The sequence below is a fragment of the Rhagoletis zephyria genome, unplaced genomic scaffold (assembly GCF_001687245.7).
Source record: "Rhagoletis zephyria isolate East Lansing unplaced genomic scaffold, Rhagoletis_zephyria_1.1 Rzeph_scaffold_00310, whole genome shotgun sequence".
NCBI classification, from domain to species: domain Eukaryota; kingdom Metazoa; phylum Arthropoda; class Insecta; order Diptera; family Tephritidae; genus Rhagoletis; species Rhagoletis zephyria.
The window spans coordinates 307,080-322,526 of NW_016157394.1; the positions used below are offsets into that span (position 1 = coordinate 307,080).

Consider the following 15,447-nt stretch of genomic DNA (forward strand, 5'->3'; position numbering starts at 1 on the left):
AAAAAAACTCCATTTTTGGAGGTATTTTCAAATCGGTCCAGCTCGCTTAAATCTTAATATTTTTCCGAAATATTTTGGTGGACGTCTTAAAATATAACAGATTTTATAATTCCAATGGAAAAACAGTGCCGATTTTTTTTTTTTTTTTATGGAGAGTGATGCAGTCAAACGTGCATACATGTGTACATGCATATGCATATATAAATTTTTTCCGCCTTCATCTCTGAGGTTTCGGTCAGTCTCGTGTGAAAAATATATGCCATTCAAATGCACCAAGCGTATGCAGTGAAGAAATGTCGCTGGCCAATTTGCAGAGCAATGAAATATCATTTTATTTAAGATTTGTCATATTCTTTAGCTTTTCTGTTTGTATTTGCAATTTCATATTCAATTTCAATTAATAAACGGAAACAATCAAAACAAACGTCAAAAAAGAGAGAGTGGTGCCTACTTAATTTAGAAATCCCTCGGGTTACTTAACTCTGGGCCATATATATTATATATTTAACTCTTACTTATATATTTAAGTCTGGATTTTCGGCAAGTGGGCCTAAGTCATAAAATAAAAAAATATATAAAATTCATCAAGATAAATGTAAATTAAATTTAATCTCTTCTTTAGACTGCTGAATGGACTTCCGAACACATATGCATACAGCAAGGCCCTTACTGAAGATTTAATATGTAGATATGGAAAGAACTTACCCATAGTTATTACTAGACCATCAATAGGTAAGAACTTGAATATTAATACAACCTGGTTGTTATATGCATGTATCAGAACCAGACACCTTCTACATATAGGATAAAAAAAATTTATTTAAATTTATGGAACAGAGCTTGCTTTTTAAGGTCTGATTATGCATACTTCGCATTAAACATCGCTATCGACGTTATCGACGCCCAGCCTATAACATGTGATCTATAAAGCACTCGATGTGCTTAACAGAAGGATGTACCTCCAGTTAAGGCCGGTTGTTCAGTGTCTATTATCACTACCTCCCAGTTAAACACAATTATCGACGTTTTCGATAACATGCATAAATATAACATGTATAACATACGGCCCTTATGGTCTGGTACTTCGCATAAACTTTAAACTGTAATTTCATATGTACTTTGTATGTATTTTGTGTGTGTTTCATTACCCATAAACTAGCAGAACTTTTAAAAACTTAGCGATCTGTTGAGTTTAGATTTTGCTTCACATTTTCTTAAGTTAAATTTTTGTTGCACTGGTACAAATGGTTATGCGAGCCTTTATAGCTCAGTTATGCATACTTTGCACTGCTATGCCATTTTTACGTAGAAGTCAAAACCCAACAAATCAAGTAGACATATGTATGTAATTCTGTGCATTGGGTAACCGCTTACACGAAAATCTCATTTAACAGATTTCCTATGTAACAACTCTCATGCAACGCTAAGTATGTATAAGTGAGCTATTAGTATTAAGCCAGACAATGGTGCAAAGGGCCCCTAGGGCCAGTATCTCAATGCCTGGTTAACATTAACTACAGGTTAAACATCGTTATCGCCATATATGTATGTAACAGGGTTGTTGCGAATATAATTCCGAAATAAAAGTCCTTTCCGGATAATAAACAAACCGCCTTTCCAAATTAAACAAATTGGGTATCATATGAAAGAGGACTGAAGTAGCTTTTAAACGGAAATAACGAACGACCTCTATTTATAGTTTTCTTTTTAATTTAATACTAAAGAAATTCGCATTTTTTATTGAAATACTTTTCAATATGTGCCTTTCCTCGTTTAGACATTTCCGTTTTAAAGCTATGTAACAGGGTTGTTGCGAATATTATTCCGAAATAAAAGTCCTTTCCGGATAATAAACAAACCGCCTTTCCAAATTAAACAAATTGGGTATCATATGAAAGAGGACTGAAGTAGCTTTTAAACGGAAATAACGAACGACCTCTATTTATAGTTTTCTTTTTAATTTAATACTAAAGAAATTCGCATTTTTTATTGAAATACTTTTCAATATGTGCCTTTCCTCGTTTAGACATTTCCGTTTTAAAGCTATGTAACAGGGTTGTTGCGAATATTATTCCGAAATAAAAGTCCTTTCCGGAAAATAAACAAACCGCCTGTCCAAATTAAACAAATTTGATATCATATGAAAGAGGAATGAAATAGCTTTTAAACAGAGATAACGAACGATCTTAATTTATATTTTTTTAAATTTAAAACTACACCTGGCATACACCTGGCACAAGTTTTGTTCTATGGTACATGATTAACATTTTTTATTGAAATATTTTTAAATATCTGGCCTTCCTCATTTAGACATTTCAGTTAAAAATATATTAATGTCCTCTTTAATTTCGTACCAAACTTGTTTAATTTGGATAAGCGGTTTGTTTATTATCCGGAAAGGACTTTTATTTCGGAATAATATTCGCAACAACCCTGCTATGTAAGTCCTCTTTCATTTGATACCAAGCTTGTTTAATTTGGATGAGCGGTTGGTTTATTATCCGGAAAGGACTTTTATTTCGGAATAATATTCGCAACAACCCTGCTATGTAAGTCCTCTTTCATTTGATACCAAGCTTGTTTAATTTGGATGAGCGGTTGGTTTATTATCCGGAAAGGACTTTTATTTCGGAATAATATTCGCAACAACCCTGCTATGTAAGTCCTCTTTCATTTGATACCAAGCTTGTTTAATTTGGATGAGCGGTTGGTTTATTATCCGGAAAGGACTTTTATTTCGGAATAATATTCGCAACATCCCTGGTATGTAATACTATACTATACTACTATACTATACTATATACTCTATATTGCTATTACAATATGATCGCAATGAGTTTTCAATTCGAAATCAAAGAAAGACAGCCTATGAAAATTTTTTTGATTGTAGAAGTATACGTGTGTATTTGAAAACTACGACATAAAATGAAATGCCATATCATAACAGGGGCGGTTCAGGTAATTCAACAAACAAACACAAATTTGACGGTCTCAAATTTCCTTCAAGCCGCGATGAATATCGAAAATAAAGTGAGCGAACTTTTTTAAAAATTTAAGTTTAATGCATAAATGCTCTTAAAGCACCTGCATCAAAAACTAAGTTAAAAAAATATATACATTATTTTAGCGGTTACGGCTCTTCGTTTTTGGAAATTTGAAAATTTAGAAAATATAAGATTTTTTCCTAATACGGTGTTCGCATGAGGCGATTTTACAAGCAACTTTTAGTCGAAAGCAAAAATCGCCTGGTGTGAACGGCCTTTCAACTAAACGGTTCCAATGAAGTTGGGGTGCAGCCAACTTTTGATTCAACTAATCGTCTCTAAAATTGCCTGGAAAATCGCCTAATGCGTATGGTATTTTATATGTTGGCCGAATCCAATAAAGCACGCTATTCGATTCCATTCTATGCTAATTGACGCCAATTGAAAATGCCAACTGATGCCAAGTTCTTCTCTAACGAATATTTTTATCCTCTGCCACCACCAGCATCCGCAGCGTTTCTCATATATTTACAAAAATTGTATTTTTTGTTAATTTTTCATATGAATTGTTTTTCAATAAGAATTTGTTCAACCGTTGCTGAATTTTGAAAAGTAAAATTGTCATTTTCAGCAGATTTTCTTATCAGATATTTTTTTCAATATGTCGTTAATCTGATGTTGGGGAATATTCCTTAAATGTACCAGCAATATAGAAGTATTACATATATAGTTATCGCCGTTATCGACTCCTTGTTATATGTTATGGAGTCGATCACGTCGATAAAGATATTTAACCTGCAGTTAGTGTTAACCAAACAATGAGATATTGGTCCTTTGAGTTTGCCTTTTCTTACGATGTAACACATTCAAAAAAGATATAAATAACCAGTTATGTATTGTAATTTTTTATACATTCGTACATACACACATTTTTTGCCTCATACTTTTCAATAAGAATTAAAAGAAATTAGTTGATGATCTTTGTCCTCGAACGGAGCTGTTTTAAATATTGCAGGGCTTAACAAAATTATAAAATAAAGTGCACTCGCGGTAACGTGAATGACTGCAAAGTCAAACAATGCATTAACTCCAGCGCGTTTTTTTCTCATTGACAATAACTCAAACAAATGTGAAAAGCGCTATAACTTTCATACAATTTTGGAAGAATACGGTGTGTGCATCACTTGCTCTGACTAAAATTGTTGCACGTCTGCACTCGCAAAAATACGAAATAATTCTTTGATCTATTATTTTTAGTGGCCAAATAATAGATATAAGAACAATCATGAGAAATGTAAACATAACAAACCTGCCAAAGCGAAACTTCAAAAGGGGCGGGATTGCCAGATGAATGTACGTAACCAATGTTTGTCCAAGACACAACCATCATATCGGTATATACACGAATTGACATTGCCACTATGAAAACGCCCACACTGACATACGATAAAAGAATCGGAAGTCACATACCACCAGGCTAGGAAAGTATTTTTCCTTTTCCGAATTGGACACGGAGCGAACCACACACATCAGCCTTCGCAAGAATGGAAGTAATCATAACCAAGGAGTTAAATTTGATTAAAAGCTGGCGACATTCAGTTAGTCGATATTCACCTATGTTTAAGCCGCCGCTTAAAACGTAATTCAGCGGCCGTGCGCGCATCCGTNAAGTCACATACCACCAGGCTAGGAAAGTATTTTTCCTTTTCCGAATTGGACACGGAGCGAACCACACACATCAGCCTTCGCAAGAATGGAAGTAATCATAACCAAGGAGTTAAATTTGATTAAAAGCTGGCGACATTCAGTTAGTCGATATTCACCTATGTTTAAGCCGCCGCTTAAAACGTAATTCAGCGGCCGTGCGCGCATCCGTTGGCCATCGCTGTGCGGAGTCGAAGCGACTCCGAAAATTATTACCGAGGGCGCACGGTCGCCTACCATCCTCGCGGCAAATTAATAGACAGTTCAGCTACTACTAGGCCTGGGTAACGGCGCAAATTTTTTGGCGCTGACACACTAACTCCAGCGCCACTGTCGGAATCAGCACAGTGTGTTGGCGCAATTGCGCCTCTTCAGGCTAAAGCTCATTTCCTTTGTTGCTGCACGCTGCACCAAAGTGAATTAATTCAAGGTGATATCGGTTGAGAAAAAACTCAAGTATACCCAAGTTCAAAACCCAAAAATACAACAAACCCATCATTTTCACATTCAGAAGGACCGCGACGAATTCTAGCTGTGCTGGACATTTTACAAGAGACACTTCTATTTCGGGTGTTCTTTGCTGGTTCTTTGCGACACCCGGTGTTGTCAGTGTTCCGGTGTTAAACTAAGGTGAATTAATACAAGGTGGTATCGGTTGGGCAAAAACGAGCCAAGTTCAAAACCCAAAAATACAACAAACACATAATTTTCACATTCAGAAGGACCGCGGCTAATTTTAGCAACACCACCTTGTAAAAATTCGCCTTGTGCTGCACATTTTACAAGTGACACTTCGCTTTTGTGTGTTCTTTGCTGGTTCTTTGCGCCGCCCGGTGTTGTTAGTGTTCCGGTGTTGCTGGCGCCATTGCGTCACAGAGTTGGGAAAATCGGTATCGGCGCCAGTAACTCAGCTCTCGGTATCAGCGCAATGGCGCGGCGCCGCACTGTGTTACCCACGGCTAGCTACTACCATCGGTTAACGCGCACGCGCCCTACTATTTGATTGTTAACATTCATACGAGAGTTAAATCTAAAGGGCTAACTATAATATGAATATGCAAGCGTGCGAATACACATAAATCCTATTCTGAAACTATAATGTGCTTAATATCAAATTTCGTCAAGTTTCGCCAAACGTCATTTGCTTAAGGAAAGAGCGATACTGATCGCACCTTCCGTATGGAATCAGCTGTTTGTCCTCGTACGTATGTAACGGGTGATTTTTTAAGAGCTTGATAAGAGCATAAAATTTGCAAAATCTCATCGGTTCTTTATTTGAAACGTTAGATTGGTCCATGACATTTACTTTTTGAAGATAATTTCATTTAAATGTTGACCGCGGCTGCGTCTTAGGTGGTCCATTCGGNATTTTATTTTAAAAACAATCGAATAATAATACGGAATTGTAAAAAAAACTTTATTAATTATTAAGTTTAAAACCTAAAGAACAAAATTGTATTNGGGGAAATAAAACGTGGTACAAATCACTTTTGAACATTTCACAAAAGAATAATGGACGCATTTCATTAGTTTTATTTTATTTTAAAAACAATCGAATAATAATACGGAATTGTAAAAAAAACTTTATTAATTATTAAGTTTAAAACCTAAAGAACAAAATTGTATCTACCCCGAAGGAAATAATAAGTGGTACAAACAAAAAAAAAATGACACTGGTAGTGAATGTAATATAATTAGTAGTGTGTGTTACTTCCTTGCTTAGCTATAACTTCACTCAAACGACGTGGCATTGAAGAAATAAGATTTTGAAGCGCAGACTCGCTAACTTTCGACCACTCTTCAATTATGGCCCTTTTTAAGCCCAATAATGTTTCAAACTGACGCCCATTTTTATAGACGTTGCTTGAAAGTAGTCCCCNGACTCGCTAACTTTCGACCACTCTTCAATTATGGCCCTTTTTAAGCCCAATAATGACCCATTGGGCCCATTTTTATAGACGTTGCTTGAAAGTAGTCCCCACAGATTTTCCATGGGATTCAAATCCGGACTGCGGGCTGGCCATTGCAAAAGTTCTATGTTTCGAGTCTCAAAGAACGTTTTCGTCATGTTAGAAACATGAATAGCGGCATTGTCCTGTTGGTAAATCCATTCGTTTCCCCAAACAGTTTCACCAAAATTGATTAATACGTTGTCGAGGAGTTCAACATACATTTGGGAATTCATTCTTGTTGATATCCAAATGCTGCCCATACCATCAATGAGCCATCTCCAAAGTTTCTTGCATGGCATGTCTGTCTCTCTCGGCGAATATCTCTCCAATACTTCATTTTACCATCGGGTCCATCTAAGTTGAATTTTTTCTCGTCGCTAAAAATAACGTTATCCCATTCATGCAACCAGAACTTATTTTTTTCAGCAAACTGTAGTCTTGCTTGCTTGTGGCTTTGCTTGAGCTGTGGTACAGGCAACATTTTTTCATATCTAACGTTATCGTCTGAACTTAAAATTGGTTTAACTCGACATTTTGTCACCTCAAGAGAGAGTTGAGCTTTTATTTGGCAGAACTCAGGGATTTATTCACCGCTAAACGCTTAATTTGACGCTTGGTCCTTTCATCAATGTTTGGCGGGCGGCCCAATCGCGGTTTATTTGGTAAACCATGTGGATTTTTCAAAAACTTGTGAATTGTTGTCTTACTTCTGCACATAATTTTTGCTATATCTCTTACAGTTTTGCCTTCCTTCTTCAAATTGAGAGCAATTTTCTTTTCTGAATCGGAAAGCAGAGCTTTCGGTGCCATTTTGCTATGAAANGAAATAAAGCCACATTACACTGAAATTCTCTGCAAATCAATAAATTTTATATTCTTTACACACTTTCTTTTATTCCGGTTATTGAAAATTCAATAACACCACTTTTTCTGCGTTTGTGCCACTTTTTTTCCTACGACCGAGCGCATGATTCAATAACACAAGGCTATGTAATTTGTAAATCTGACACTCCTTTATCTAGATTTGTATTTTGGAAGTAGGAGAAAGGGGAAGAATGTGATCGCCTTTTGCGAAAACGGTAGTAAAAAGGTACTAAAAGGTGCGCAAAGTATACAATTAGAAGTAAAATTTGTATTTTTAATTCTATGTGAATTTGCAATATATTTGGTTTTTTTAATGGNCCGATCGCATGATTCAATAACACAAGGCTATGTAATTTGTAAATCTGACACTCCTTTATCTAGATTTGTATTTTGGAAGTAGGAGAAAGGGGAAGAATGTGATCGCCTTTTGCGAAAACGGTAGTAAAAAGGTACTAAAAGGTGCGCAAAGTATACAATTAGAAGTAAAATTTGTATTTTTAATTCTATGTGAATTTGCAATATATTTGGTTTTTTTATGGAAATACTAAACAATAGTAAAGATATAGATTTTTAATTTAAGTTATTCGTCATTTCCTGGAACAAATCTAGAAAACCGNTACCGACCGTTCAGCTATCCAAAAACGAAAAATGCAGGTCAATAGAACTTTTTAGACTCATTTCAACCATGCCAAAATTATTAAGCGCAGGTAAACTATAAAGACGTTTTAGAAGGTTAAAGTTGAATTATTTGATTTTTTTAAATATTAATATCTTATGAACCACATAACCGATTAAAAACTAATAACGTCACCATAAAAATAATCAATTTATCTTTCAGCTGATATACATAACTGAAATTGTTTTTTCTATATTTAACCAAAACCACTCAAAAACGAACTAATGTTATTTTTTCATGAAATAACCTTTTTTAGAAGAAACTGCATGATTAATGGTAAAAAAAAAATATTATTTAGAAAGTACATGCTAATATCTTTAATTCGATATACATATTTTATCATGATCTAATTTTGGGTTTTAAGAATTAAGTGATAATAAAAAATATAAATAAACAAAGCAAATAAACCTCTTATATTTTCTTTGTTTTTTACCCGCGCCAAATAAATTTGGTATCGTTGAAATCAGCGTAAAAAGTTCTATCAATCGGCGCTTTTGGTTATTTTATAGTTAAACGGTCGCAATTCTAGACTTGTTCCAGAAAATTACGCAAACGAAGGTGATGCCAAGGTATATTTACTACTAATATAACTAGAAACTGTAGAGTGAGCAACATTCAGCACAAGTAAAGGAGTCGATTTTATGTGTGGGAGCGAGAAGACTGTTTTATTACAAAAACTTTCTATTATTGAATCAAGGTGTTGATCTATGCCTACCCTTTTTAACTGAGATATCCTTTTAGAATTTTTCGAATCAGTTAAAAAAAAANGTAAAAAGGTACTAAAAGGTGCGCAAAGTATACAATTAGAAGTAAAATTTGTATTTTTAATTCTATGTGAATTTGCAATATATTTGGTTTTTTTAATGGAAATACCAAGCAATACGCAAAAATACAGTTTTTTAATTTAAGTTATTCGTCATTTCCTGGAACAAATACGAAAGGGAATACCGACCGTTCAGCTATCCAAAAACGAAAAATGCAGGTCAATAGAACTTTTTAGACTCATTTCAACCATGCCAAAATTATTAAGCGCAGGTAAACTATAAAGACGTTTTAGAAGGTTAAAGTTAATTATTTGATTTTTTTAAATATTAATATCTTATGAACCACATAACCGATTAAAAACTAATAACGTCACCATAAAAATAATCAATTTATCTTTCAGCTGATATACATAACTGAAATTGTTTTTTCTATATTTAACCAAAACCACTCAAAAACGAACTAATGTTATTTTTTCATGAAATAACCTTTTTTAGAAGAAACTGCATGATTAATGGTAAAAAAAAAATATTATTTAGAAAGTACATGCTAATATCTTTAATTCGATATACATATTTTATCATGATCTAATTTTGGGTTTTAAGAATTAAGTGATAATAAAAAATATAAATAAACAAAGCAAATAAACCTCTTATATTTTCTTTGTTTTTTACCCGCGCCAAATAAATTTGGTATCGTTGAAATCAGCGTAAAAAGTTCTATCAATCGGCGCTTTTGGTTATTTTATAGTTAAACGGTCGCAATTCTAGACTTGTTCCAGAAAATTACGCAAACGAAGGTGATGCCAAGGTATATTTACTACTAATATAACTAGAAACTGTAGAGTGAGCAACATTCAGCACAAGTAAAGGAGTCGATTTTATGTGTGGGAGCGAGAAGACTGTTTTATTACAAAAACTTTCTATTATTGAATCAAGGTGTTGATCTATGCCTACCCTTTTTAACTGAGATATCCTTTTAGAATTTTTCGAATCAGTTAAAAAAAAANTCCGGTTATTGAAAATTCAATAACACCACTTTTTCTGCGTTTGTGCCACTTTTTTTCCTACGACCGATCGCATGATTCAATAACACAAGGCTATGTAATTTGTAAATCTGACACTCCTTTATCTAGATTTGTATTTTGGAAGTAGGAGAAAGGGGAAGAATGTGATCGCCTTTTGCGAAAACGGTAGTAAAAAGGTACTAAAAGGTGCGCAAAGTATACAATTAGAAGTAAAATTTGTATTTTTAATTCTATGTGAATTTGCAATATATTTGGTTTTTTTAATGGAAATACCAAGCAATACGCAAAAATACAGTTTTTTAATTTAAGTTATTCGTCATTTCCTGGAACAAATACGAAAGGGAATACCGACCGTTCAGCTATCCAAAAACGAAAAATGCAGGTCAATAGAACTTTTTAGACTCATTTCAACCATGCCAAAATTATTAAGCGCAGGTAAACTATAAAGACGTTTTAGAAGGTTAAAGTTGAATTATTTGATTTTTTTAAATATTAATATCTTATGAACCACATAACCGATTAAAAACTAATAACGTCACCATAAAAATAATCAATTTATCTTTCAGCTGATATACATAACTGAAATTGTTTTTTCTATATTTAACCAAAACCACTCAAAAACGAACTAATGTTATTTTTTCATGAAATAACCTTTTTTAGAAGAAACTGCATGATTAATGGTAAAAAAAAAATATTATTTAGAAAGTACATGCTAATATCTTTAATTCGATATACATATTTTATCATGATCTAATTTTGGGTTTTAAGAATTAAGTGATAATAAAAAATATAAATAAACAAAGCAAATAAACCTCTTATATTTTCTTTGTTTTTTACCCGCGCCAAATAAATTTGGTATCGTTGAAATCAGCGTAAAAAGTTCTATCAATCGGCGCTTTTGGTTATTTTATAGTTAAACGGTCGCAATTCTAGACTTGTTCCAGAAAATTACGCAAACGAAGGTGATGCCAAGGTATATTTACTACTAATATAACTAGAAACTGTAGAGTGAGCAACATTCAGCACAAGTAAAGGAGTCGATTTTATGTGTGGGAGCGAGAAGACTGTTTTATTACAAAAACTTTCTATTATTGAATCAAGGTGTTGATCTATGCCTACCCTTTTTAACTGAGATATCCTTTTAGAATTTTTCGAATCAGTTAAAAAAAAAATCGACTTAAAAGGTAATACAAAATATTGCGAAAAATATGTACATTTGACTTTACAGTACGATGTACAACGATTCAAAAAGAGAAATATAGTCCCGAAAGTAGTACGGTCGGTCACATTAGGTAAGGATATAATAATATCACGTACTGTAATGCAAACAATGGATCGAGAGTACAGATCTAACCCAAATGGAAAAACTTCGTAATAACTGAAATGCATATTCCTTTTATGTCAGGTAGACTTAAAACATCCGAAGGTCCTTGTTGCTAGCGCTGCTGATCATTTGCTTGTTTAATAATTAACTATTGTACAAATTTGTAAAAAAATAAAAAATAAAACACCCTTTTCATAAATATATAACTCTATTTTATTGCTTTTATACTATGTACAATCAGTTACCGCTGCTATCAAAGAACCTCTGCCCGGTTGGATAGAAGGCATTAACGGGCCAACCGGTCTAATGATTGGAGCAGCACGAGGCATTATTCGCTCAATGCACTGCAACCCCCAATACTCATCGACAGTTATACCAGTGGATAAAGCCATCAACGGGATGCTGGTAGCAGGATACAACCGTAGTAAATCAAAAGAAAAAGAATCCATTGAATTCTACAATCTCTGTATTTCAAAGAAAGAACTTTTTTCTTGGGGTGAAAGCATCGAGACTGGAAAACGATTTTTCTATGAGTTCCCGCTAAGTTATGCATTGTGGTACCCAGATGGATCAATAAAGAAGAGCTACTATCATCATCTTTTCTGCGTGATTTTCTTTCATTATATTCCAGCATATCTCATAGATTTTTTCTTGACAATTTTTGGACGAAAACCCTTGTAAGTAAATTTTATAACTCATATCCTTTAGATTAAATGTAAAAACATGTTTTATTTGTTTCAGTATGATACATGTACAAAACAAGATATCAACAGGTCTTAACTTATTACAGTACTACACCACTAAAGACTGGGACTTTCGCAACGACCATTTTCAACGTTTAAGCGATAACTTAAATCAGACTGATCAGGAGCTGTTTGATACGTCACTAAGTCAAGTAAATTGGGAACAATACATACGTGGATATATAATTGGCATGCGAACATACATACTTGGCGAGGATGAAGCGACTATTCCAAAGGCGAGAAGAATGCTGCGCAGATTATATATTCTAGATCGCTTCACAACATACACTTTTTACGTTTTAGCCTTTTGGTTCTTGTGGCTGAATTTAGAAGGTTTTGTGGCGGAAAGTGATGCGATAATACGGTCCTCTTTGCAAATAATTTACAAAGATTATAATAAAACTGTTCATACTTAGTGTCAAGGTCGACAGTTAGAATTTGTCCATGCAAATTTATTCATCGCAATTTTTCCAGAGGAGTGTAATAACTATGTACACATCGAATTTTTATGCAAAAACATAAAACAAAAATTGTGCGTATATAAGTTATTTGTAAATTTCACTTTGGGGATGCTTAAATTATACAAAAAATCGCCGAGGCAATTAAACTTAACGTTGGGACGTAGATTACCGATGTGTATACCGTTTTTCTAGACCAATTAATTTTCTCAAAATATATCCATTTTACATAAGTTTACATTGTGAGTAGAAAAAAAAATTAAAAATATTACAAGGTAAAAATTTTTAATTAACCAATAAGCCAAGTGTATGAGTAAGATTACTTCCAGCTCATATTTCAGAAAAAAACCATTGCGTATTTTAATAAGACCATTCACAGCTTTTATATTCAACCGTCGATTTTTGTTAAAGTTTAACTCTCTTTTTATTCACAATACCAACTTTACATGAAAATATCTTGGTGAAATAACCCGATTCAGAAAAACCGTATACAGATTAGTATTCTACGACGCAAGATTTGGTTTCCATATTTCGGCGTTTTTCTTGTGTCATTTAAACCTTTAGATTTTCCGTACAGTATAATCATTCAATATGCCTACGGTGACCATCCGTTATGTTTTTTGCAGACCCGTACTGTTTTTCAAAGGTAGGTCCTGCGTAGTTTTTCAAACCTAAAAAATCTGAAAATGTACTAATTTATTCCAAGTGTCCTGCATTTGTCCCGCATTTTATTCGTTATTTTAAAATTATCGGACAATGGATGGATTTTTTGAAAAAAGTGCTTTTCGGTACTTTTCGTAGCTTTTCTTCAATATCTCATGGAAAAATCTCGCAATCAACGTAAACGACTTACAGCTCGAAGGGTATTGATGTGCCTCTTACCAAAATATATGACTTGTGGCGACTTCAATGAAAATTATTAGTGCCACAGGCGACCATTTGCATTTCGTCGTCAAAGTCGAAAAAAGTGAGATTTTCAATCAAATACGCAGCTTCATTTGATTATTTTTTTTCATTACTTTAAAAATTCGATAAAGAAGATATATCATTACAGTAAATTGTGAGCCAAAGATAATGAAAATCGGATTAGAAATGTAGATGCTATGGAGCGCAATCTGCACAAAGTATATATTTTTGTAAAGGGCACTTTGTAACTCGTCGTTTACGTCGATTCATGACGTAGATTTTTGACAAATAACTGCGAAAAGTACCAAAAAAGGGGTATTGTTTTCGTTTTGAACGACTCAAAATTTGGCTATAAAATAATCTTTTAAAGATTTTCACTTTTCGAGTAAGCCATTGTAATTATAATATGTTTTACTATACTTTCATAAATATTCATGTATAAAAAAGATTAATATCGATATCATTTTAAAGTTTAAAATGTATTAAGAATTTAGAATCATAAATACTCTTTTGATATTTTTATACTACGTAAATATATGTAGGCATATTTTTGAAAAATTGTCCTTCATTTTGAATCAATATTTATGGTCACCGTAAATATGCCACATATTTCCACCTAAAAATAATTGATATTTATTTTTTTTATTTAAAATATTTATTTTCTGTAAAGTAAGATTTTCCAATATACTCAAAATCATCAAAATGTGCTTTGAAAAAGCTCAGTATACAATGTGTGCAAAATTTAGATTTGGATCAATCGGAATAATTTTGTATGCAAATAGTACGGAGCAGATATGGGCATGGCCACTAAAAAAAGCCCAGGCCCGCACGTGTATATTTTAATTGTCCTAACCTTATACATTGTTAAAATAAAACACATCTTAAGCAAGGATCACACGATTTGTACATTTGTGCAGATTTGTCCATTTTCACCGTTGCAGAGTGCTGTTGGTTGGAAAGTTGTTATTGAGCTGAACTCATCTATACATGTAATAAAATGCCTAGAGGTACGTTATAGATAAATACTTAAAAAAAATTAACATGGGGAGTCTTTATTAGAGCAATAGAAGCCAAATCAAAACTGTTTAAAAATGTTTTTGGGTCTGTCTGTATGTTTGTACGCGCATCACTCGAAAACTAATGCATGGAATTGAATGCAGTTTTCAGCGATGTATTGCTAGAGGTCTAACATAAAATATAGAGAGACAAAAATTAGATAATTGCCACCTGTTTTAAAATTTCAGTTTAGGTAAATTGATAAGGTAAAGTAAAGATTGCAATATGGCAGTCAAAAGAAAGAGGTTTAAGAAGACTTACCGCCAGAAATATTTTTTTGGAGATTGTCACCTGTTTTAATTTAATTTCTTTGCTAAGGTAAATTAAATATCGCAATATGGGTATAAACTAGGGGTGCCAATCCCGGGATACCGGAATCCCGGTGTTTTTGACGTCCCGAAAATTTTGAAATATCGAATTGATATTAAGAATATGTTTATGAATTTTGAAGTATGATTTTTGTAAAATGCCGTTGTGACTGCAATTAACAAAAAGCTTGAAACTGTACTTCTAAATTGCAGTCTGAGCCTTTTTGGAAGAAGATTTCAATGAATTTACTCATAGCGTCGCTAATGTAAACGAAACAGAGAGTTTTAAGGAAAAGTTAGATAATTTTTTGATCAATCTGCACAAAACTTCCTCAAATCGAAAAACGAGAAACGTGCTGGTAAAGAAAATTCAAATATTTTGTAATGGAGGAGATAGGGGTCATTATCTTCAAATGGATTATGTCTGCCTTTTGCCAGTTCAGCCTAAAAGTGTTGATGCCGAAATATGTTTTTCATCAGTAGGTTTTGTATGTAAAAACTGCAGGTCAAGCTTAGAAGACTCCGCTTTGAATGCTTTGCTGCTCTTATGAAAACATTTTAAGTGCAATAATAACCACACCGGAAAAAGGAGAGTGTGTTTTTAACCAGACCCACCTACCAACATGTATTTCTACCCGCTGAATCCGATTCTGAGATCCGTTTGACTCGTACACCCTCAAAAT

The 15,447-nt window shown here is 33.5% G+C and overlaps 1 protein-coding gene across 1 annotated transcript in view; it reads left to right on the top strand.

Moving 5' to 3' along the window:
* Nucleotides 1-12,568, top strand: part of LOC108358887 (putative fatty acyl-CoA reductase CG5065) — a 185,689-nt gene extending 173,121 nt beyond the window's left edge. The window contains exons 5-7 of the mRNA XM_017610404.1: nt 623-732; nt 11,535-11,970; nt 12,035-12,568. Of these exons, the coding sequence (XP_017465893.1) occupies nt 623-732; nt 11,535-11,970; nt 12,035-12,452 (964 nt within the window). The 3' untranslated portion in view covers nt 12,453-12,568. The remainder of the gene's footprint in view (nt 1-622; nt 733-11,534; nt 11,971-12,034) is intronic.
* Nucleotides 12,569-15,447: the final 2,879 nt, after the last annotated feature.